This window comes from Leiobunum rupestre, chromosome 7, assembly GCF_980474605.1.
Source record: "Leiobunum rupestre chromosome 7, qqLeiRupe1.1.hap1, whole genome shotgun sequence".
Classification (NCBI taxonomy): domain Eukaryota; kingdom Metazoa; phylum Arthropoda; class Arachnida; order Opiliones; family Sclerosomatidae; genus Leiobunum; species Leiobunum rupestre.
This window is the reverse complement of record NC_143390.1, coordinates 10043392-10069376: the sequence shown is the minus strand read 5'-3', so window position 1 is coordinate 10069376 and position 25985 is coordinate 10043392. Positions and strand designations below refer to the sequence as shown.

Here is a 25985-nt window from a genome sequence, read left to right as displayed (position 1 = left end):
AAACATACATCGCACAGTGACCTACTATTAGGCCTACATCCGGAATGTGATTTATCCAAAAAAATTCCATACACAGGGCATGTTTGACATCGTTATTCTGAGTAATAAGGACGATAAATTTTAAGCCGTGAAGCGCTGTATACATCCGCGATTTGCCAGGAAAATTCAAGTCAATTGGAAACTGTTTCGAGTCTGCGAAGGTATACATGTTTCGTTTTTATAACTTAGATGAATACTTATTGGTGGATATTATCAACTTCTGTCAACTAACATTCCAAATTTTATTTTCGGTTTATACTTGATAGAGTAAGTTTTTATGGAAATATATTTTACTAAATAGCTGCCCTAAATTTCATTTGGTGAGCAATAATTTTGTAATTGGTGTATTTTTTCCAGTAAACTACTGCGCGTTTTGATATTTATATCTCTAACTTCAATAGACCAAGTACTTAAAAAACTACACGTCAGATGCTCAGTTTTTAAAAATAATCAAAATACACCGCGAATGGACTTTTATAAATAAACCAAATTAGATTTAAAGACTATTTGAGTTTTTTTTATCAGTTTGTTTGACATGCTTCTAAAGATAAACTTATCGGAACAATATTTACTTCAGATAGAATATAAATAAAAGTTCCATAGAAATTTGTAGAAATTTAGTCTCCTGTAATCAGTGTAATGAACATATCCTTCGCCAGCTTCAGCTCGAAGCGAGATCCGTGCAAGAAACTGTGGAGACTGTGGACGCAGTACTCGGGAGCTTCGCCCGAATCAAAATGTCCGCGGGTAGAATTCGAAGACAAACAAACAAACAGAATTGTCAAAATTCTCGCGAAATTCGAATCGTTCCCTCGCGTAGTGAAAAAGAACACCGTTTTAGAATTACTGAAGTATTTCCGGCAAGCTCAAGTAGATCAATTCGCGGTTGTTTGTCAAGTGATAACGAAAGGGTTCCATTTGTACCCCGAGAGCGAATCCCGATTTTGTTGCAAATTCCAATATGACATCGGATTAACGAACCAAGACAGCGATAAAACGTTATTCTACTATTTGAAGGGTGCCAGTGACGCCAAGTTCGAAGTGAACGGGGTCCGACTTCAGGACTTCCTGCTCTCCCTGCTGCGCAAAGACGGCTACAAAATGCTGACGTGGGAGAAACTCTACACTCTGGTGCGATTCGGAACGAAGGATTTGGTACAACCTTATCGCTTTGAGGACATTTCAAAAAATGGTGTTACGTACGAAACGGAACTCGGTAAGGTTTGTTTTTAATATGTGCATACCCAACGCTTTATTTTCCGGCGGGGCTTTGTTGCGGCTGCGGTAGGGAGAGGGGGGTTAGGTGATACAGATAGTCAATAGGCGCCATCCATGAGAGATAAAAATAACGTTTTTTTAAAGAACTTGGAAAAAAATAATCAGCTAAGAGTTACATATTTTTAAATTATTTTATGTTTTTTAATATTTTAGGGTCACAAATATTGCAAAGCATACCAGAAATTTCTTTTTTTGGAGCCATGCTGTTGCAGGCCACATGCTGCTCACGTGACTCAAATAGCCATAAAAAATTAACTCTCCTTCACTACTAGCGACACAGGAAATAGGCAGCCGCAACGAAGCTACGGGCGCGAAATATCTACCGTGCGACGTCCCTGTGTTTCTTGGTCTAAGATTCAACTATACAAGATCCAAAAATATCATAAAAATCGGAAAATGGTTAATTAATCAGTATTAAAACTCTGTGCTAAATTGTGGATTGGCTTTTGTTCTTTATTCCGAAATTTCTAAAAGATATTTGGACTAATTATGGTGCACTAGCTTTTTCTTCTGGAATGTCAATAAGCCAGTCTCACATTTAGTTAAATATATACTAGAGATTTCACCTATTGTAAGTTCCTCACTTAGTCAGATTTTTAACAGACCGAGTCGTTTTTGTAACAAATAATTTCTAGAATCCTTAAAGCTTTCCTAATTAAAAGTAGAGCAAATACATCTAAAGATGACGCGTCGTTTGAGGTTACCACGCGTTACTCTAGATTACAGGATTGAGATATTTAAGTATAAACTGTAAGCCCGCTTATGTACATGGTTCAAGCGATTAACATTAGCCACATAGGAGATCAATACTTATCTCGTTAAGAATTTAATTTACTTGTGATGGAATTAACGATTTATATTAATTTATATTTCAGGCTTCCCAATACCACAGTATCCGTTGCTGGATTTACTAAGTTATCTTTTTAAGAATATTTACAATGTCACTCATACGTCGATAGAACTAGGCCGGAAACACGAGGAGAAACTTCTGACAAACATTCAATGCACGAAACTAACTTTGCGAGCAATTCGGACATTCCCCAAATTTCAGTTGCATGTCTCGAATGGCGCCTTCTTCGCGGACTTCGGTTTCCTCGAGAACCAAATGAGAGACGTCTACGATTTGGTGTCCGTGAAACGCAGCCAGTTTTACCTTCCCGACATCGACGAAAGGGCCAACGATAACGTCACTTCCTTGAAACATCTTTGTCGAATGACCATACGCGGGAGATTATTTGATAACTATAAATTACCCGTTGGCATCTACCAAATGAACCTTCCGAAAGAATTGAGACGCTATCTGGATATCCTGTCGTAACTACCTCTGCTAACAACGTGATCTATTGACAATACACGTTTCTATTTTACTTAAAAAGATTTTAACTACCGTATTTTTGACAAAAAATTTTATTTTCAAATGTAAAATTATTTTAATAAATAGGAATTTCTATTTTAATAGACATTTAGTGATGTTTTATGAATGTGTACTTCTTTCTCTGATAAAATTCATTTGATTAACTGGTTGGGCCTAGTGTGGTTGCCAATATATCTCTAGCGTTGAGGGGGGGGGGGGACCCGTGAATGATCGATAACGTTTTTTGCCACTAGATCGCGCCGTATTCAATTGAGTAAGGCTCCTATAAATATTTAAATTGGAATTGAGCTCTGAACAGATCTAAGTTACTACCTTTTGACGTAAGATAAATGGTTAACATAATAAATGTTTAAAAAAGTAGCGAAATGTGTGGTTTTTAGTTGTTTCGTCAAGTGAACAATTTATTAATACAATAACGAGAGGGTTAGAACATGACTTCAAACAAATTCTAGAATACTCTTTAATTAATGTTTTATCTTAAACGTCTATTCTGCCGAAAAACAAATCCTAGTAAAACTGACCCAAAAATTACATTAATCGTCACATTCACAGGGTTTTCCCTTACGAAATCACTTATTCGGATTATCGGAAGAATCTGGTTGTAATAATAACTGTATCGCCTTGATTGAGATTTAGCCGCCATTTCTCTGATATTACCCTAGCAGACGATTCTTTTTTTGAACCACTATAGCAGGTCATAGGATTCTGGGTTAAAATGAAATTTTCAAAATGAATTTCCCTGACTTTTCCAGACCTTTTTTGTACAGTAAATGAAAAGTCTGAGGTAAAATCGAGAGAATAGAGATACTTATACTAGGGCTTCCAGCCAAGAGTGCAAAAAATTTCAAAATTATACAATGATTATAGGAATAAATTTCTAATTTTAAGAAGTTGAATTAGGTTAAATTACAGAAATACGAAATGTTTATGCTCGCGTTTTTAAAAGGAGTCGTAACAATGTGAGACATATCGGAAAAGAAAATTACAAATCTATTCGAATCTGCTCCAAGATTAAAATTTTCGCTCTACGAGAACAATGGTAACTTAAATATATTTCTATCAGTTGGAATTTAACAGAATAAACTAAAAATATACGGATGCTTTTAGAATTAAAGGAAAATAAAGGATCGCTGGAAGCCCTGCAATACACGGGCCCCAATAATTTGTCCCGGTGGCCTGAGAGCCAAAATAATATGAACCTCGTTCTGTCCATTCGAAAACAGAGCTGACGTTTTTGTAACGAAGCTATTACCCACTTCTGGAACGACACTTATAGTTGGTTTCCATGGTAATTTCCGAGCAAATTTTACTGAGTTTAGTATATAAACGCTATTGTCTATGCGCGAGGCAAGGTTTAAAATCTAGGGTACAAAAAGTTAAGAAAGTCGAGATACGTGAGTTTTTATACAAATTCTAAATAACATTTATAACGTGTTTTTTTACTTAATCTTTAAAAATGTTGGAACTACTTTTTATGAAATTTCCATTATTGGTACGTTGTTGTCATTAGTTTCGTCCGAGAACCTTGAAATTTTAAAAACAAAAGTAGCTTCTGAATTAAAAAGGTAACGAGAAACACCACTTACGCTTCACTTTGGAACTTGATCCTATGAAAATAAATAAAGGATGCAATTTACACAGCACGAGACAAACATTGTTCATTTCGAAATGTGCTATACCTGGAATTGCGTTATGAGAGTTCAAATCTGTACGAAAAAAAGTATATTTAGTTCAATATTAAATGAGGGAAAATAAAGTTAAATGAAACAGAAAGATAACGTAAGTATTGTCTTAGTTCTTTGATACACGACTGGCGAAATCTGTACTAAGTCAATCAGCCGTATTCTGCATGACCCCCTAGGCAAGAGAGGAACCGCCCTCTTACTTAAGAAGCTCCGGTTGGCTGAAATACACAGGAAACAGTTCTCCCTCCCCCCCATTCAAGCCTTCTTGCTTTGGCCCTTCTATTGGCTTATCACACGTCATTACTATGACGCAAAGATGATATAGATAGTTCAGTTCAGCTTACGGTAGTACACTCATAGACTATTTAATATGGCCTGGACTAAGCAATAACTTAATAGTCTGGTTATTTTCAGCTCCCAGCTTAGTGGCCTGCCATCTATTTGTGACCCTCATAATTTATCTACATTCAGTTCGCCATCTATTTGTAACCCTTAAAAATAAATATCATTTTATTCGCCATCTATTTGTGACCCTCACAAATTATCTACATTTAGTTCGCCATCTATTAGTAATCCTTAAAAATAAATATCATTTTATTCGCCATCTATTTGTTATTGTTAAAAATAATTAAAAAGTTAAATAATTATAAATAACTATTTTTTGGTAGAATTAATTATAACTTAAAATAAAAATTTAAGTCTTTTTTATCACATACAAATTATTTAAACAAATATTGTTCGTAAAACATAACCTCTTAAGGTTTAAGAATTACTTAACCTCAATTTGCTATTTATTTAATCCAATTAAATCGTGGTAATACAATAATTAACAAACAAAAAAAACATTACAATACACATAATCAATTTGTAGTATGTTGTAACAATTAATGGCATAATTTTGTCTATATGTTAAAATAAAAACATCCTCTTTTGTTGGTTTTGATTAGAAGGTTAAGGCAGAGCCTTTTCTTGTGAAAAGATGGAGGAACGAAACTTTTCAGAATTTCAACAACATATAGGATTATAGGTGTATTACATATCTTAATTAAGAAACCTCTGGTTAATAAAAGCATGCTGGGAGGAATTTAGAAACTTCTCTCGTTACCTCTGTAAAAATTATGTTATATATTTTATCAAGGTGCTCTGAACACCCAGCACAAATTATGGATCGAAATAACCGATGCATTGGCTCTCAAGATAGGAATCCCTCTGACATCCGCCAGAAGTTTAATACTTTAAAATCTAGTGTCCGGGCTAGAGCCGCATCAATCAATGCGAAAATCAAACAAACTGGCGGAGGATCGGCATTTGATTTGCCAGAACTTACCCCATTGGAAGAGAGGTAAAACTCTAATTGCAGAGGTGTCATTTGCCGGAATACCAGCAGCTTCTGGAAGTACAGAGTAAACATTCATATTTGTAACGTACTTTCTAAAAAAAACCGCGTATTACATTCCAAATATTAAAGCCACTATATATCAATTTAAATACAATGGTAAAAGCTGAATAAAATGGTTAACTGAATAATTGAAAATGAGGAAAAGATAAAAACAATTGCACGACATACAAATTAAATACAGCCCAAACATTAACATGCAAAAATAAGCAAAGTCAAAATATTTAAATACAGGCACAACATGCGAATATGTGTAAAGCACTAATAATTACAAATTTAAATGTTTTTTAAGGAACGCTCCAGAGACCTTCTAGTTTGTGGATGAAATAGCCCTGTAATTGATAAATAATTACCAATAAATTGAATTATTCGTATAAACCTTAGCTATTATACATTTTTAGAGATGGCCAATCAACTAAAGAAAATGGCGGCGATAGCAATCCTTTTCAGATGCTATTTAATGCTGTGGCACGACATCACAAGTAGAATTTCCAATTGTTATCAATTTGGACTTGTTGTTCATAGTAATAAGAATGTTGTTATGGGTTTCGATGATGGTCAAAGCGTTCAAAGCTCTACACATATAGCTTCCAAGAGCACGACGAAGCCAGTACCACCCTAATTGTAGCTGTTCAAAAAACATCTACAGGTAAAATATATAACATGAGTATGAATAATATTTGCATAAAAAAGGGCAATACCTGGTGGGGAGATGGTTTTATAATATCCACTACGAGACTGATTTGAGAATGCGTTCCTCAAATCAGTTTCTGGCTGCTTGGCCGTCATCAGTCGTAGGCAGGGAAACTTCTACTTGAAGCTCAACCCTATTCTTCTTATAGTTCCGTCTTCAAGGAAACGTTCTCTCCCGTTTAAGGAGAGAATTAATGATGCCCTGGACGGTTTCGCATCTGAGGAAAAAAACTTGCGGTTGAAATTGCAGAGTTGAAGGAAACTCAGCAAGAAATAAGGGACACTTTGATTTGAGTAGCTGATACCTCGGAAAGGAATGCTTCAGCTCTTGAAGTAGTGGCCGACGGTTGCAAAAGCTTCCCGCTGATGCCCAAGGCTGGTGGCTTGTGAAGAGCGAAAGACGGAAGCAATAAGCCAGCTATTGCTAGCAGTCACTGCTGGTAAATTGCAGCCACCTGTTATGGTAGATTAGTCGTTAGATTAATTTCTACGGTTATGATGCCCGAGGATTTAGGCCCGAACCCAATTTCACTAAAAAAACGTGCCATTATTTCTACCTCCAGGGCTGTGTGGAAATGAAATAACTCACATGCGTTTTTATTCATAAAAATGTTAAATAAAATTGGACGATACCTTTAGTGTGCGATACAGAGGTCTACAAGCTGTTGTCTCTTCTATAAATTTCATTTTATTCTAAGCCTAACGCTGTAACGCAGCTAGAGCGGTGACAGCAGCAACAGCTCCGGGAAGCGCCATGGTGAAAAATGATAACAAAATGGCGGAACAAGCGCCCTAAGTCAAAATGTTACGTAACACTCATGACGTAACCACAGCCAATAGAAAAGCAAAGGCAAGAGAATTCCCGCCAAACATTTCAGCCAACCGGAGCTTCTTAAGCAAGAGGGCGGTTCCTCTCTTGCCTAGGGGGTCATGCAGAATACGGCTGAATGAATTCATAATAGGTTTCTTTTTTAACGCTGCTGATATCGACTTTGTAGCGTTCAGTGTCGAACCCCATTTCTCTAGTAACTGGTTGGGAGGATAGGGTTTCTATTGCGTCCGCGAGTTTTTCCAGGTTCAGAAACTTAGGGTTTTTACGTCGTGGAAGGAGCTTTTCGGTGAAAGATTCGATCTGTTCAAAGGTCATACGTGGTAGCTGCACCGAACAAGAAGTAACTCCCAATTGATGACCAATGACGTCAAATGGCCGTGGTTGTAAAAGTGTTTGTTGCTCTGATTCTGGACGAGTCGATGCGCCACTTTGGTTTCCGTGACGAGATTGAATTTGAAGGTGAGTTCGGAGGTTTCTTTTCGTAGCGAAGCTTGGTCATTTTTAAACCTTTCCCTCCTGAGCGTGACGTTCGTTTTTTTTTCATGGTAAACTAAACTGTTTTTATGATTGGTCCGGTAATTGCGCTTCTTCCTCACGTGTCGTCTTTTGTGGGCAGTCAAATAAGACGATCCTGTAGCTGTGTAACTACATTGATCACACTGAAATGGTTTTTGAACCCGTATAAGTTTTTTAGGGGCAATCAAATTAGTAGTCATTTGCACTGTTGAGTTAGTACGCTTGGACGCTTCTTACCAGAGTTAATCTTTTTGTGGACAATGAAATGTCCCTTTTTGTTCGTTCCGGAAAATTTATGATAATATTTGAAAAAATACAAGAAAGTTCTGGTAAAGTGAAGCAATTTATTAAAACGCTTATAATTTAACGCAAATTAAAATATTCAATAAGGTTGAGGAAGATAATAAGTTTATTTATAACGAAAAGGAACACGACTGAGTAACAATTAAGTATAAAATAAAAGATAAACGTGACGACGCGACGTTCAAGTCTTGTAGCGGGGACGGAAGATTCTTGGACGAAAATAATACTTTGGCTTAGCGGCGATTTCGGCGGTTGAACTTTCTCCTTCCTTCTCTGGACTTAAACCTAAAACTCCTTCTTTTAAAACCTCCTCTAACCGTCGTTTTTTCACCTCGCTCGAGCGCTCGTTCTTGGGTATTAGCCTAGCTGATTATTTAATCTCCTCCCCACGCTCTCCGAAGCGCGCGGGCTTTTCACCGATCTCGAATCTCGGGAAAGGTTGTTCTCTGAATGCGTCACATAACACCCCTTCTCCGGAAGACCCTTCTCGGGTCTATCGTCTTCTCTACGAAAAGCAAGTTTCATTTTGGAGATGTGGACAGTTTCAGTTTGCCGATGTCCCCTGATTTTGACTGGACCCGTTTGGCGAAGTATCTCAAAAGGACCGTGGAATAGATGAAGTAGTTTCTCTGACCGTCCTCGTTTTCGAGTCGGTTTCCTGACATTGACCCACTGGCCTGGGGTGAAGTTAACTTCCCGGCGATGAGCGTCGTGAAGTATGGTTTGATGATTTTGGGCTGCTGCGATGTTAGCTTGTGCTATTTCTCGGGCTTCGTCGAATGGGTAAAGTGCTTTCAGGGAATCTTCAGCGACGGGTAACGTTCGATCCATAGGCAAGAATGGGTGTCGTCCATAAACGATGGAAAATGGTGAGGCTCTTGCTGATTCCTGGACGGCCGTGTTATAGGCAAAAGTCACTCCCGGTAAAGTGTCATCCCAATCGGAATGATTCTCGGATACATACATGGAAAGCATGTCCGCCAGTGCCTTGTTGAGCCGTTCCGTTAAACCGTTAGTTTGCGGGTGGTATGATGTCGTTCGAATGTGTTTAGTTCCTATTTGCGTCAAGATGTTTTGGGTCATAGCGCCCATGAATTGGGTTCCTCGGTCGGTAAATAGCTCTTTCGGGGTGCCGTGTCGGAAAACAACCTGTTCCATGAAGAATGCGGCGGCTTCTTTGGCTGTGGCGGCTGGTACTGCCTGGGTTTCCGCCCATTTCGTGAGATAATCAGTACAGACCAAGATAAATGTGTTGTTCTGGCGAGACTTCGGAAATGGGCCGAGGAAGTCCATACCGACACGTGTGAGTCATCCCAGTACTGGGAATAGATTGTAGAAGACCTTGAAGTCCAGAGGTGAGCATCTTACGGCTTTGGCAAAGAGCGCAGGATCGCACATACTGTTGGACAGACTGTTGAAGTTTAGGCCAGAAGTACCGTTCGGATAGGCGCTTGAAGGTTCTAAAGAAACCCAAATGACCCGCTGAAGGATGGTCATGACCAGCATAAAGGACTTCAGTTCGAAGGCACTTTGGTATGGCTAGAAGAGGGCGCTTCCTTGCTTTGCGATATAAAATTCCATCAGTCATTGTATATTTTTTGGCTTGACGTTGCGTCGAAACAGTGTGTACTGCACTCGGGTGTGTGATATAGGTTATGATTGGACCAAAAACGGGATCTTGTTCTTGGAGCTTGATGATCTCTGGTAATTCGATTAATGCTCCAATAACATCAGGATCGTCTGTATTGGCGGTGTCCGGAGCCGGGTTCCTGACAAGTCGGCTTAGACAGTCGGCATTCGAATGACGACGGCCGCTACGATGAACTATTTCCATGTCCTGTTCTTGTTCTTGTAAAGACCAGCGAGCAAGACGATTATGCGGGTCTTTGAGGCTGCGAAGCCAGCAGAGAGAGTGATGATCAGTGACAACCCGAACATGTCTGCCGTGGATGTAAGGACGAAATTGTCCGAGGGCCCATATCAGAGCTAAACACTCCTTTTCGGTTGTACTGTAATTGATTTCTGGCGTTGATAGTGATCGGCTGGCATAGGAGATAACTCGCTCCTCACCATTACTACGCTGCGAAAGGACGGCTCCAATGTCCTTGTTACTCGCGTCAGGGTGAATTTCTGTTGGTAGCGATGGATCAAAATGTCGTAGAATTGGAGATTGAGTTAACTTTGATTTGAGCGTTTTAAAAGCTTTGTCTTGAGCTGTGCCCCATATAAATTGGGCTTTAGAACTTGTGATTTCAGTGAGTGGTCGGGACAGCTTGGCGAAGTGTTTTATGAATCGTCGGTAATAGGAGCATAGACCAACGAAAGATTGGACTTCGGCGCGATTGGATGGCGTCGGGAATTCGTCCACTGCGCGAGTTTTGACAGGGTCCAACGTAACTCCATTTTCCGAAATAATATGGCCGAGATATTTAATCGTACTCATGGCAAAACGGCATTTTCCCGCATTCAGCGATAGTCCGGCGTCACTGATGCGATGTAGAACTTCACGGAGGCGGTTTAAATGAGAGGCAAAGGTTGAAGAATAAACTATGATTTCATCGAGGTAGACCAGGCAAGTGTTCCATTTAAGGCCAGCTAGTACAACATCCATAGCGCGTTGAAATGTGGCGGCAGCGTTCGAAAGACCCAATGGTAGTGCATTAAACTCAAATAGTCCGTCTGGGGTGCAAAACGCTGTCTCTTCTTTGTCGTCTTCGGCCATTGGAAGTTGCCAGTAGCCTTTGGCTAAGTCCATAGTTGAGAAAAACTTTGCACCATGTAGGCGATCGAGGGCGTCGTCCACGCGAGGGAGGGGATAGACGTCACGCTTAGTTATGGCGTTTAAGCGATGAAAGTCTATGCAAAATCTTGGTGACCCATCTTTTTTCGCAACGATTACGACACGAGAAGACCAAGGACTCGAAGATGGACGAATTACGTCGTCTCGTAGCATTGTACGAACTTCTTCCTGAATAGTTTCGCGTTCGGCGAAGGATGTACGGAAAGGAGGTAAATGGACAGGAAGGTGGCCCTGTGTGTCAATCGTGTGCGCCGGTAACTTTGCACGGCGTAGCGGGTCCTTTGCTGCCTTAAAGCAGTGATCAAACTCCTGTAGAAGACTTTCAAGTTCTGTCTTTTGGTCGGGTGTGATGTTGGTCGAAATTTCGGAGTTCTTCCAGGAAGGCTCGGATGCTGCTTCTAGGTGGTTTATGTGACTGATAATCGTGGTATTCAGTGACAGAGGTTCAATGGTTCCCAACTTCATTCCCGGATGAATGACCTTTTCCTCCCAAGACATATTAGCGATCGGAGCGGAATCGAACGATGATGATAGAGCAGAATATGGCCTCGTAAGTCCAGTTTTAGAACGTAGATCAGAACTTGGAGTGAGTAAACCATCCCGAAACGGTGCTTTACGAGATAGTACAATGGGAACTAGCGTTTCGGTCCAAGGCTTCAGAATGACGGGTTCGGCGATTGTGATGAAGGCGACGATGGGTAGATTTTCAGGTGTAGTTGCGTCGGGATGTGCTTGGAAACCGTATGATAGGTTCGGATCCGAAATTAAGAACTAGTTTGGTATCTCGACACCAGTCAATTCCCAAAAGAATATCTGCCGGTAGGTTTGGTAGAACAATTGCCGAAATCGTGGACTTATTGCCTTCCTGATTGATCACTATTTCAGTTCTTCCTACCGCAAACGCTAAGTGAACATTGATTTCGCAGTGTCGTCTAAGTAATGCGTCATTGGCAGAGGTGTATGAATTCTCCTCGGCGGCCGTACCCTCTAATACGACCGCTGGTGCTCGTTTAACGGAAGTTGGGATTCGTCTTCCTGAGGCTGCTGTTGATTGTCCGGGGTTACAGTATTGGCCGCGTAGGAGGGGCGGTTTCGACAATGCCTAGAAACGTGGCCGATGTTATTGCAGATAAAACAGATTGGACGACCGTCTGGGGTACGCATCTGGTCGGCGCGGCGTGGCTGGGTTAGTCGATTTGCGGGTAACTGCCATTGTTGTTGGGTTTTTGACGACAGTTGCAACTCCGTTTGATGGGAAGGTAGAGATCGGTAGTGGGTAGGTATATTTTTAATCATATTAGAGGCATCAGGGCGGAGCGCAAGAGAATTTGTATTTCTAGCGGCGGATCGACTACGGGCGGCTGCGTCTTTAGCTGCCAAGACCAGAGCGACGGCTTCTTTCAAGTCCCCCAATAAAATTGGATTCATTTTGTACACGTCTTCTACGAGATCGGGACGTAGGCCATTCATAAGTATTTGGACCTTCTCTGGCATAGCGACGTCTCGACTTAGTTTGTAGCACAGGGCTAAAACGTCAGCGCAGTATACATCATAAAGTTCGTTGGTTCCGTGGCGTCGGTTAAACAATTGTTGCTCAATTGTGGCGTCGTCAATGGTCTTCCCAAAATTTGATTTCAGTTTGTTTTCAGCCCAGACCCAAGTTATTCCTTGTTTAGAAGCCGAGATATTTCTCCAGTAGGCGGCGGCTGTACCTTCGAGATTGAGAGACAAATACAGAATCCAGTTGTCGGCAGGCCATCCGTTCAATGAAGCGATGGTTTTGAATCTGTACAACCATTCCTCCATGTCTTCGGTCGAATCACCTCGGAATGGGGAGTTTTGTTGAGCCATAGTAACAAGAGGTGACGAATACGATTGCCTGGCGCCTCCACCAATGAGACGTTCAATAAGGTTGAGGAATATAATAAGTTTATTTATAACGAAAAGGAACACGACTGAGTAACAATTAAGTATAAAGTAAAAGATAAACGCGACGTTCAGGTCTTGTAGCGGGGACGGAAGATTCTTGGACGAAAATAATACTTTGGCTTAGCGGCGATTTCGGCGGTTGAACCTTCTCCTTCCTTCTCCGGACTTAAACCTAAAACTCCTTCTTTTAAAACCTCCTCTAACTGTCGTTTTTCCACCTCGCTCGAGCGCTCGTTCTTTAATCTCCACCCCACGCTCTCGGAAGCGCGCCGGCTTTTCACCGATCTCGAATCTTGGGAAAGGTTGTTCTCTGAATGCGTCACAATATGTCAAAATTAAAATCTGGTAAAATATTGTGGTAAATTAGTCAAAATTATTGTACATTCAAATAAATTTGGATATTTTGAATAAATAATAAATAAATTTTGGTAAATTTTTAAACAGAGTGAGTTATGTAAATTAAAATTAAACCTGACTTAATTAATCAAAGTAAATTTGGACAAATTCGAAGCAATCTCCAAAATTGGTTATTTTCAAGAATTTTCTTTAAAATTGTACCATAAGTAACGAATATACATACAAGTTTATTAATGATAATCTGCATATAAAACATTATGTGGCTACGGACGGACAATGCAATTGACTACCTTTTTTTAATTTGAGTTATTAACGCATGTTCACTAGTATTTAATCATTCGCTTCTGTTTGTTACTCCATTTTAAAATAAATACTTTCTTAAAGACAAACATAAGTATGACACTTCCTAGTCATTCAATGCTATGTTTTTAGTTATACCCGGTTTCGCCAATGACAACATAAATCATTATGTGAATAAAGAGTATCAACCAAACGCGAACTTTTCCTAATCTTTGGAACTGCCAGATAATGATGTCCGTGAAATCGTCGCCACCATCCATTTTGACTGAGCAGCCAACGCCCATGAACTAAAAACTAAAATCTAATAATAAATAATAATAATAATAATCAGCTAGGCTAATACCCAAAGCACCACCTTAGGCCTAAGTCATCATGCGACTTTTGAAGCCCTTAATTCAGGTGGCCGGGTTACAATGCGTAGGAGGGTGGTGGCAAGCCCTGCATGCCACGAGATCGAGCCAACAGCTCCCTACACTAACTATTACCGTTAACCTCTACAAGTTAAAAATGTAAATGCTGACAACATGATGTGTGCTTAAATTTTCATATAGTCCTGGAACATGAAGTCTCCTCTATCTGGTGATGTTTTAAATTATTTGCAGATTGCGCCTTATCCATATTTTAAGGCCTTTTCATTTCTGAAAAGATCCTGGCAGCAGGGGATGATATTATCGTTCGTAGTTCTTAGTACATCAATTTGTTCTTAGTGATACTTCAATAGTCGAGAGAGCTTCCAATTCGTCGCTGCTTCCTCCCTTTTAGAGTAAACATACAGATTCATCGTTTTAACGACATTGCTCTTTTCGAAATTAATTTCTTTAAGTGTAAAAACCTAAAAATATTCTTATTTGACATAATTATTTAATTATAATTATGAACTGGTAATTATATTTTAAATAGCAACATAAATTATTAAATGAATTAAAACAGTAATTACTGGTTACAATTGGTCAAAAACGTTTAGAAATCACGAAGCATTGGTGGTAAGGCCACGGTATGATATAAACAAAACCGACACAAAGATTCCAATTTGTCATTAAAAGTAGCAGCAAACGAAATATCCTTTGTTTATAATTTATGTTTTTTTTTGTGAAATTGTGACTTTATTATAATTTCAATTAAATTTAATATTTTTTAAATTTAGGGTCAGTAAAAATCTTTGGGAAAATGTCAATACCTATTTTTTTAATCGAAGTCATTTTGAATTATTTTAAGTAACTTGGGAAAATCACTCCGCTAGCAAAAATTACTTCCACCGACGACTTTCGTTGCCCGACAAAATTACGTAAAATTTCTTAGTTTATTGAAATTTAAATTATGTACCTGAATGCTATTATATTGTCGCTAAAACGTCTTCTGATCCTGAAATGATTATCAAATTCCATCAGAATATTCTAATTTCCTATGCAGTGGTCATTTCACAAAATGGCCGCGAATTCCGGTACCGGCTTTAATAACTATAACCAAACTAAATCTTATCTTTTCAAATGCATTTGAACCTTTCACTCCTTTTTGTTGTTTAAAGAGAGTATCAGGGAAAGTCAAGCGTCCTAAACATTCCACTGCGCTCCTATGTCTCTCACGCGCGGGGAAAAAAAGTGTTTTACCCAAATTAACAAAAAGGTTATAGTACCTTTAAATTTGATTACACGACTACTTTAAAAAAATTAAGTTAAGCGTTTTATTTTTAAACCAAGTATAGACGGTTAAAAAAGCTCGCCAGTCCTCTTCCCAAAGGAAGGTTTCGTTTGATAAGGGGGGGGGGGGGGACGTAGCCCCGACGCTAGTGCCGCCTATGGCCAAAGCAAATATTTTTTTTCTAGGTTTTTTCCGTGAAAATTCTATCTTTGAAAGTTCGTCAGCGTACATGTAGCTTGGAGCTCTTTTAAACGTTAATTTTGGCTTAGTTTCAAATTAGACCTTCAACGTTAACCAAAATAAAGCTATTACTACCTTTTAACTGATTTATTTTGATACGTGATGGTTTTCTTGTCTATTTCAGTTTATTTAAAATAATTATCGATAATCCATTGAAGTTTACAAACAAATATAAGAGATAAAATTACTAAGATTCGATCGTGAATATGTTTTGAAGGGCAGTCATGTTTATTTATTTAACCATAAAAATCGTAAATGCGCATGCGTGTACGAGGATCTACAGCAAACCAATCACGTACGGTACGGTGTCCCTTCCCTCTACGATTTCCTCTAGACCCAGTTTTCGATGGTTACAATATTTGAATATTTTTTTTTATTCGTCTATTAAACGAAGAGTCTGACAGTAAAACATAAAAGAAAGGCTTGAATTGAAGGGATTGCAATAATTGTAATATCAAATTCAAGGAACCTTAATAAATACGCTAACCTTTTTTTGGGGGGTGGGGTGCAAAAGAGGAGCGTAGATATACATGGAAACAGATTTTTAACCGCTTGTCCTTCGCTGCTTGACTAATCATACTTATAAAAAACCAGTTTTTTTTTTAAGTTACGGACTATACAGGATTTCCGAGTGAAACTTAAAACCCTCGTAGGCCCTTAGCAAATTGCCCACTCTGTCAAATGGATGAAGCGCCCTGTCACTTTCGTTGAGTCCGGATACGAAAATTAGATTTATTTGGCTATTAAAGTTCATTTTAGCGTCGAGCTATGTCTGACGTCTCGACATTCAAGTTCTTGTGATAGGCATTGAAGTCCATCATCACAAACTTTTAATCGATATCTTTGCATTCCGAGTAGCTTTCTTTGAAATACCTTTTAAGGAAGTGTATCTATACTAGAAGCCACATTAGGCTGTATCAGTGGTTAAAATGTACAGCGTTAAATGCCAGCGTCGAAATCTCAAAATCAGCGTTGAAATTCCAAAATCACCTTCAAAATCCAGAAATCACTTTCAAAATCTCGAAATAACTATCAAAATTTCGAAATCACTATCAAAATCTCGAAATCACTATCAAAATCTCGAAATCACTATCAAAATCTCGAAATCACTATCAAAATATAGAAATCACCTTCAAAATATAGAAATCACCTTCAAAATATAGAAATCACCTTCAAAATATAGAACTCACCTTCAAAATATAGAAATCACCTTCAAAATATAGAAATCACCTTCAAAATATAGAATACAATTTCAAATTATAGAAACCACCTTCAAAATCTCGAAATTACCTTAAAAATATAGAAATTACCCTCAAAATATATAAATTACCTTCAAAATATATATATTTTAAGTCTGAATGTCTTTAACCCGATGCAAATCACCATGCTGAAAACCTTTCAAATTGGAACCATTTCTCTAAACCCATTGGCTCTCGAGATAAACATTGAATGACCTTAATGAGATAAAGGTCATCCGAGTTTGAAAATTCTAAAGACGCCCTACCAGATGAGTATGTCTAGAAAATTTTATGAGTACTTAAAATTTCAATTAACACTTTTTAAATTGGAACAATTTCTCTAAATCCGTTGGTTCTCGAGATAAACTTTGAATGACCTTGAACAATGAGTTGAATGTCATCCGAGTTTGCAAATTCTAAGGACTTCTTGTAGATGAGTATGTCTAGCAAATTTTGATACTCTAGCATGAGTATTTTTAGAGTTAATAGCTCTTCAACATGGTCTCTGGTACATTATTTTCATCACCTTCCGGTTTTTGTCTAAATTTCCAAGACTTGTTAATGATAAAAGTATGTGATATCAAAGCTATTTAGACTTTAAATGAAACGGTGAACACGTTTCTAATTGACTCCAGACTCCTTATCTGCCTATGGGCCCAGGATCTCTAAGTCCGGCCCTGATTGCCAAAGTTTCAAATAGTTTAACACCTTTTTCATATAATACTATGCTAATAATTTTTTGCCTATTATATTACTTACATTTGCAATTTCATAATTTGCGAGCTCTTTACATGTTACTGTATCTTCTAATATTCCAGCTGTGTCTTGTACTTGATCAGTTTCAATTTCCATAAATTCAATCTGTTTTTGGTTTTCTTTGTAAGTCTGAATTGTTTTTATTATGTTTTTCGCGCCCAAGGAAAGAGGCAGATCATTCATTTTCCCGTTGCTTTAAGTCAACAAGACTGTAGGTTTTCTAAAATTATTTGTTAAACAAAACTTGAAATAGCTTATTTTAATTTTATTTTGTCAATTTCTTAAATACAATTCCTCTATTAATGTTTTGCTCTGGTAAAAGCAAAGTTGGAACCGCGGTTGTAGTCTTGTAGATAGTAATCTTAATTTCAGATTCTTACGATAATCCGATTCCAAAAAATGGTCACCACCAATCACGTCATTAGGATCAGGAGTCCAGTTGAAATTTCCAATAGCTTCAAGCCTTTCATTTAACAAATCTAACCGATTAATAGGAAATCTTCAAAACAGACCATTTAAAAACAGAAACCTCTATGATCTTACAATTTTTCAGTTTCTTACTTATGCCAAGAAACCTTTTTATTTCTCTCATTATTTACACAACTTTTGACAGAACATTTTCTACCCATTGCCAAAGTTATTTTACTTTTAAAACCACAAATATTAAATGTGTACTAGTTTTTAAAAGTGTACATATTTTAGAACTATAATCAAAACAAGTATTGGGTCCAAATTTCCGCCAAGATCACTAAAGCAGACGACAGTTATCTTCCATACTCAAATAAAACGTGTCCCGCGAATTCCAGATTTGTTTGTCTCTCTAGTTCATATATCACCTCATTACCCATGTAGCACAGCGCTGTCGGTTAGTAGTCGGTTAAGAGACTGAGAGTCGTTAAAAGGTCGGCCGACCGTGACATTTCCGACTCGTAAAAAAAATACCCTAGATTTCAGGGCCGGCTCAAGTAATTTTTTTCACCCGGGCAAGGGGTATTTTTGCGCCCCTGTTATTTTGAAACTAAATTAAAGTACCCCCCCCCCGTAAAAAACATTACCATGTCCGTGTTATAAATTCACGGTTTTCATAACAATAAATAATCCCTTTAATCACTTTCTAAATACTTTGTGTAAACATATTTAATACCTTCTTTATGGTACATGGTCATTTTACATGGAGCTTGAAACACTAAGGTGGCAAGACTAATATACCTTAAGTACATTAATTATAATGTCCATACTGAATTTTTCAGTGCCAAAAAACACTTCCAATTCAGCGACCGTGTCGGCCTGACTGTCCCGACGGTCTCCACGGACTCTCCTCTACGCCAACATGGAATCGCTCTGCATTAAAATCCCAGCCTTCCGAGGTTACCTCTCAACTCTCCGCCCTGCTATTGTCGCGTTAACTGAGACAAAACTGGACTCCTCGATAAATTCCTCGGAAATATTTGGCTCGGACTTTGCCGTATACCGTCACGACCGAAATCAACACGATGGTGGTGTCCTGATCGCGGTCGCCAATAGCATAAAATCTTATCCAGTGCGCTCCTAGGAAACCGTTGAGACGGTTGTAGTGCGAGTTACTATGGGCTCCAAATGTCTGAGGGTCGCTTGCGTTTATCGTCCCCCCTCGTCCAATAAGTCGTATTCTGCCCGGGTCAACACCTTACTTGAAAAGCTATCCCAGTGTGTCTCTGATATCCTAGTAGTTGCCGATTTCAACTATAAATCCATAGAGTGGGATCTGTTAGAAACCCCTTTAACTCTCGATTCGAAGTTCTTGGGCACTGTACTCTCGTGCAACTACACGCAGCACGTTCTAAGTGCTACCAGAACTACGTCTTCCTGTGAAAGCATTCTCAACTTAGTGCTCTAGCCTTCCCCAGGAGTTGTTGGCGACGTGATACACAGCCCAGGTCTCGGGGACCACGACTTCCTTCAATTCACTCTGCCGGCTCTCCCCTCACCAATTAGACTGCCCCCGCACCTCCTAGCGATCGGCAAAGCGGATACTGAAGCTATCTCCGCTCAACTCCAGTTACTTTGCCTCCAAAACCAGGATGTGTGACAAGTGGGACACTTTTAAGGCTACCCTCTCTGAGGCGGTCTTACGTCACACCCCTCACGCAACATCTCATCCAGATTCGGTATCCCCCCCTCCCCACGGTCTCCCCCCCCCCACCTATGGAAGATATCACAATCTCAAGCACGGGAATCCTAAAGCTATTTCAGCAGCTAAATCCCCATAAAGCGCCAGGGCCCGATGGACTTCACCCGGAAATCCTGAAACGTTGCGCAGGACCGCTGGCCTCTCCGGTGGAGGACATGATTGCTTGCTTTCTCTCCACAGCCACACTCCCCCAGGACTGAAAGCGTGCCAATGTAACGCCGATTCCAAAGGGAGGGTCCCCAGATGATCCTGAGTAATACAGACAAATCTCCCGGTTGGCCCAACTCCTAAAGGTTGCTGAGCACATTGTCACCTCCTCCGTCACCACCCACTTGGAGCTCCATAATGCCATTACTCCAGCCCAGCACGGCTTCCGCCGCGGTTACAGTACCGAAACCCAGCTCCACTGCAGCGTGGACGCTTGGTGCACCGGTCTGGAGACCACCCCCCAAGTGGATGTGGTCTTCCTAGATTCAGAAAGGCATTTGACACGGTGCCTCATCAGCGTCTTCTTTCGAAACTACATAGCTACGGCGTACGCGGCCCCACTCTACGGTGGCTAGCCTCCTACCTGGAGGGGTGTGAGTTCCGTGTAGTCCTTCGTGGTGCCGAGTCAGATTGGTATCCCGTCACTTCAGGCGTACCACAGGGCTCAGTACTTGGCCCTCTTCTCTTCACAATTTATGTCAATGACGTAGGCTCTGGTGTATTCTCTCGTTTGTCCATTTGCGCCAACGACGTCACCCTGTCTCGAGCAATTTGCTGCCCTGGCGATCACGCCACCCTGCAGCTGTGCCTTGACTGGAGCTGCCACTGGAAGCTGAAACTAAACTAAAAATCCAAAGTGCTAAGCCTTCACCGCCTAGGGTTTAAACCCACCTCCTTCGGGTACCAAGTTGAAGGCACGGCCATCGATCACGTTCAAGAGTTCAAGTATCTCAGTGTTACTTTAACTGCCACGCTCTCTTGGGATGTCCACGTTTCTGTGACTGTCTCTAGGGCCCACCGAGCTCTCGGCTTCCTCAGCCGAACCCTCCACGGCTGCTCCTTTCCCACGAAAGCATCGGCCATAAAAAAACCTACGTCACTCTGATTTTGGAGTACTGCTCACACACCGCGGCGGAAACCCACAAACTTGAAATGGTTCAACGAAAGGCCGTCCGTTTTGCCACATCGGTCGGGTACTCGTGGGACATCAGTATCTCACAAGTACTTAAGAATGTTAAGTGGCCCACTCTCACGTCGCGTCGCCGCATCCAACGTCTTGTGGCGATAAATTCCATCATCCATAAGGCGAATGGGGCTTTTTCACCAATCACGCATACAATATCATCGTGGATGCGTTCCCCCCGCGGTTTGAAAACGGCCAATCCTATGTTATCCCCTATCTGAAAACTAAGCTTCGGAAGCACGCATTTGTTCCCTCCTCCATCAAGGACTGGAACTTTCTCCCGGACAACCTGAAGTCCCTGCCAAACCGCGTAAACTTCACACGTGAAATATCTAGGTCAGCTCTAAGCTGACCTTCTCTTTTACTCTGACGTGATGAGCATCACCTTTTGTCGGAATTAAAATACTTTAGAACTTTAGAACTTTAATATATGTGAAATAAAAGAATTAAGATTACGAAGAACCCGTGAGTTAAAGATAACAATAATGTATATTTTTATTTTTAACTCACGGTTTGTTCTTAGTAAACTTAATTATTTTATTCCTTACATTAATTGCTTTAACAACTTAATTAAAACACTATTTTGTGGATTTTTTTAAAGCTGTCGCTTTGCTTTTCAGCTTCAACGGCTTCTCTTAATTTCCTTTTTTTTTATAAAAAGAACCAGAATGCTTCTTTTTCTCGGACATCTTAATTCAATTCAACGTGACTCTAATTAATTTTTATCTAACTAAAACTATTAAACTAAAACTAATAAATGGCTTTCTGTGCGTGCTCGTAAAATAGAAGAGACTAACTGTAACCACGGACACACGACAGATTAAATCGTACCGATAGACTGCTTTGGAACTAGCCATCTAAAACGGTTTAAATGTATTTTAGAAGATTGAATGCCGGTTCATAAGAGCCCAAAAAACAAATATAATTCTTGAAGATGGCCTGCTAGTTTATTTATCATAAAGCTGGATAAACGCAATTCGGAAAATTTTCCGGAAACGTTTCTGGAAAATTTTCCGCATTTTATTTTTCCGGAAAATTAACATCCCCAGAAAAAACATTCATCGACGATGTTGGGCATTTCCGTTGGGAAAGCGATTTGTATTTCTAATTAGCTAAAGATTTTTCGAATTATGTTATGCTTTCTTTAAAACTTTTATAAACAAATCCAATTCTCGGTAAACCAAAAGGCGCGCAACTCAATTTCGGCACCCCTCTCAAACCGTCGCCCCGGGCAATTGCCCGGGTTGCCCGGCCCTTCAGCCGCCCCTGCTAGATTTGGTTTTTATAAACGACCGACGTTTTCTCAATGAGATTGATAGCAAAGCCAACCTACCAAGCGATCATTGCGCTATTTCTGGCACCCTTAACTTACCACGGCCATTTGTACGGCGGATTTCTCGTACAATACTCAGCTACAAGGATTTATCCGAGGGAGATCTTGTTGAGACTGTATCCTACGCTCCGTGGGATATGGTTTTTCCTTCGAGTGATGTCGTTCAGACTTGGGAACTTTGGCTGGATATTTTATTGGGCATGCGTTAAAGATAATATTCCATCAATTACCATCTGTGGAAAAAAGCTCTCGCGGTGGATTACGGGTGATAAGGTCCATGACAGTCATGTGAAGAATTCCCTTTTTAATAAGGCCAAGAAATCACAGAGAGAATTGGACTGGATGAAGAACAGAAATTTTAGCAACATCCTAAGAAGAAAAATTCGAGATGAATACGGTTTGTTTGTTTCTGAATTGCACGATACTATCGTTGCGTATCCCAAACGGTTCTGGAGTTTCATCCGATTGAAATCACAGCTTCCACCGCCGTCGACATTTCAAGTGCAGAATCGTCAATTGTCATGTCCTTTGGCCATAGCCGCGGCATTTGGAAATTTCTTTTACCGCAGTTTTAGTACGCCAGACCCTGAATTGACTTTTCCTTCTCTTAGACCTTCAGAGAGATGTTTCACGTTATCTTCTGTTGGTGCTTCAGATGTAGCCTTAGCCTTACAGCGTCTGGAGAACGGTTCTGCCTTCGGTCCGGATGGTATTCCTCCTAGGCTTCTCAAGATGATGGCTCGAGCTATAATTGACCCGCTTGTGAAGCTTTTTAACTTGTCGCTCTCGACGTCTTCTCTTCCTTCTTGTTGGAAGTTTGCTAATGACTAATGTCGTTCCTGTGTTCAAAGGGTCTGGAAAGCGTAACGATATTTTAAATTACCGCCCTATATCTCTGACGTCTGTCATTGGCAAGCTACTTAAATCGATAGTTTCCGAGAAGCTAACCAATTTCCTAGATGACAATTCCATTATACCTGGCACACAATTTGGATTCCGTCTGGGCCGTTCTTGTACCCACCAGCTCATAAAATCTTTCAACGAGTGGTCACCCGTTTTAGATGAGCGTATCCCACCTGACATTAACGTGGTTTCGTTTGATTGGTCATAGGCTTTTGACTCAGCTTGCCACAAGCGGTTGATTTTCAAACTGGAGAAAGTTGGTGTTAGTGGAGAAGTTTTGAGATGGTTAAAGAAATTTTTATCCAATCGTTTCCAACGCGGTGTATATCGTGGTGAATTTAGCAGTTACTGACCAGTTCGCTCTGGTGTTCCTCAGGGGTCGATTTTGGGACCACTACTCTTCAACATCTTCGTCTCGGATCTACCGTCTACATTGACACCCGAGTGTTCTATTTATCAGTACGCGGACGACAGCTACATATCGCTCGCGATCCTATCTGTGACGGACCATTTCACCTTGCAAGATAACGTTAATCGAATGTTCCAATGGGGTGTTACGAACAACATTTCTCTCAGCATCAAGAAGTGCGACTTTTTGGTGATCTCTCGGAAGAAGCCTCTAGATGACGTCATCTACACGATAAACAACGTCCCGCTAACTCGTGTTTACACTATGAAAATTATCGGGGTTGTTGTTTCCAGAGATCTGAAGTGGGCGTCTCACGTTCATTACGTTTGTAATCGAGCACAACGACTATGTGGCCTAATTTGAAGAACCGCTGGTTTTATGCGCACATGCACCACGCTATTTCGTTCGATGTGCCTACCAGTTCTTGACTCGCGTCTCCTGTTTGGAATCCTTACATCAAGCAGGATATTACATCGTTGGAACGCGTGCAGCGTAACTTTACTCGAATCTTCCTGAAATCTCCTCGACCTAACTCACCTGGTCATATTCCTTACGGAAAGCGCCTCGTAACTCTCCATCTATTTCCGCTATCTGTTTGCCCAATGACATCCGGGAAAATGCCTCTCTGCTATCTGTGCCTCAATTTCGTTCTCTAGTCTCTGAATTTTTATTTTCTCAATGGAGTCTTCAAAATTCTTAGTTTAATTATTATAATAATTATTAATTATTATATTAATTATTATTTGTATTATTTTTTTATTTTAAATTTTAATTTATTTCAATTGTTTTAACTTATATTTATGTCTATTTGTGTTGTGTATCGTCCTGGTAACCACCGTGTAAAGGCTTTGCCTCCGTGGTTACTAGCAAATGTGTTGCGAAATAAATATTACTATTACTATAGTCCAATTTTTTTACTTTTTGCCATCGGCGGTTAGTGTGGTCACTAAGCAGACGGCCATTTCAACACTCCCAATTCAATGTATTCGTATGTGCCGACTATTTACCAACGCTGATTAAGATAACCACTCGAGGGGTCGGACATTTGCCTGTTTTGTATACGGGATTTTGGATTTTGAAAAATTCTTGGATTTTGGATTTGTGGATTTTTTCCAAATTTTGTACGGGATTTGGCCAAATGACCGACCCCTCGTAACCACTTTAAAGACGGCATTCGCAACCTCAATTTTCATAGTACGAGAGGTCGGCACAACCAACCATTGACCGACCTCAAGTGAATCGGTTTTAGGTCGGTGAAATTAACTGACATATGGCTAAGCCATGTACGACTGATCTTGTGGACGTTTTTACCGACCTCTCCATTTTATATCTGTTGTATGTGCCGTCTGTTTACCAACACTGTTTCGGATAACCATTTTATAGTCGTCATTAACGACCCTAACTTTGATAAACGAAATGTCGGGTTAAACAACTATCTGCCGACGTAAAATAAAGTACCTCAAATTTTTAATATCAACTGATTTGCTGATAGGCAATTTATTGACATTTTTACCGACTCAGGAATTAGTTTCTGACTTATAGCTAAAATGAGATAGAGGATGTTATTTGGGTAAGCGTCAACGAACATTTGCCACCCATATAACTAGACATGTTTATATAGTTGGCTTTACCCACAGGTCAGACATTTATTATATCCTTTTTTAAAAACAGCGCTAGATAGTGACATCTATATTTAAAAACTAAAATTTATTAAAACAATCTATTCAAATTAGTTGAAATACTAATTTAATGTGATTAATTGGATTGATATGCATCAACTTTCAGTTTTAAACATATTTTAATTTATGAGTTATAACAGTTTTAACCTGACACCTGTTGGTAGCGTCTATTTCACACGGTGGAACTTCGTTAGCCTTCTACCATACAAATTCCTTTTCGTCGCGTACCACGTGATACTCAGGACTCTGAGTGAGAAGGGGAAGGTTGGTAGTTGCTCCCTGCTTGTCGTGGCCAAATGTTTTAGTTTTACCGTACTCGACCTTGCATTAATTAAACACAGGGATATACCGCTCTAGCTTAAAACGCCATTATGTAACAGAAAAGATTGTTATAAACCCTCTTTCAGGGGATATCGGCGAGTAAACGGAAGTCCCCATTGCGCATGCACCAAATGTGTGTCAAACTAGTAGCGCCTTTTAATCTTCACATTTTGAGCCAAGGCTTAGTTACACCCCTTTCTTTTACGAGCGGCTAATTCTCCGACCGGTTCGAAGAGTTTATTGGTTGCAGAGGCGACTCAGGCGAGCATGCGCGGAATTTATTTTCGATTTTTACTTGCGCCTAGCACCTTTTTTTACGAACATACTATTAAACCAACGTGTGTGCTTGTGTGATTTGAGATGTTTCTCTTTTTCTCATGGCTAATTATGCTTTCGAGCGCCCCGGCCCTTTGATATCATGACCGTCAGTAAGCGATTCCCAGTGGCGTACCGGGGTGCGGGCTTATATGGAATTTTACCGTTATTAAATTTAAAAATTAACTCCCAACTTTTCTACGTATCAGATAAACTGATTTTTGATTAACCCTATAGTAATTTAAAAAAAACTCAAACATGGACGCAGCGTTCAAAAACGATATTTTTGCCAATTTTACGCTCAACTTT

At 39.8% G+C, this 25985-nt stretch overlaps 1 protein-coding gene across 1 annotated transcript; it reads left to right on the top strand.

Moving 5' to 3' along the window:
- The first annotated feature begins 636 nt into the window (after window positions 1–636).
- stops (SOCS domain-containing protein stops) lies at window positions 637–2794 on the top strand. The gene is made up of 2 exons (XM_090181480.1): window positions 637–1255; window positions 2193–2794. The coding sequence occupies exons 1-2, from the start codon at window positions 679–681 to the stop codon at window positions 2633–2635; spliced, it is 1020 nt and encodes a 339-aa protein (XP_090037606.1). The 5' UTR covers window positions 637–678; the 3' UTR covers window positions 2636–2794.
- The last annotated feature ends 23191 nt before the right edge of the window (window positions 2795–25985 follow it).

Coding starts and splice junctions, on each gene's coding strand:
- stops (XM_090181480.1), top strand. CDS start 679: ATGAACATATCCTTCGCCAGCTTCAGCTCGAAGCGAGATCCGTGCAAG. Junction 1,256..2,192: donor TACGTACGAAACGGAACTCG/GTAAGGTTTGTT, acceptor TTTATATTTCAG/GCTTCCCAATACCACAGTAT.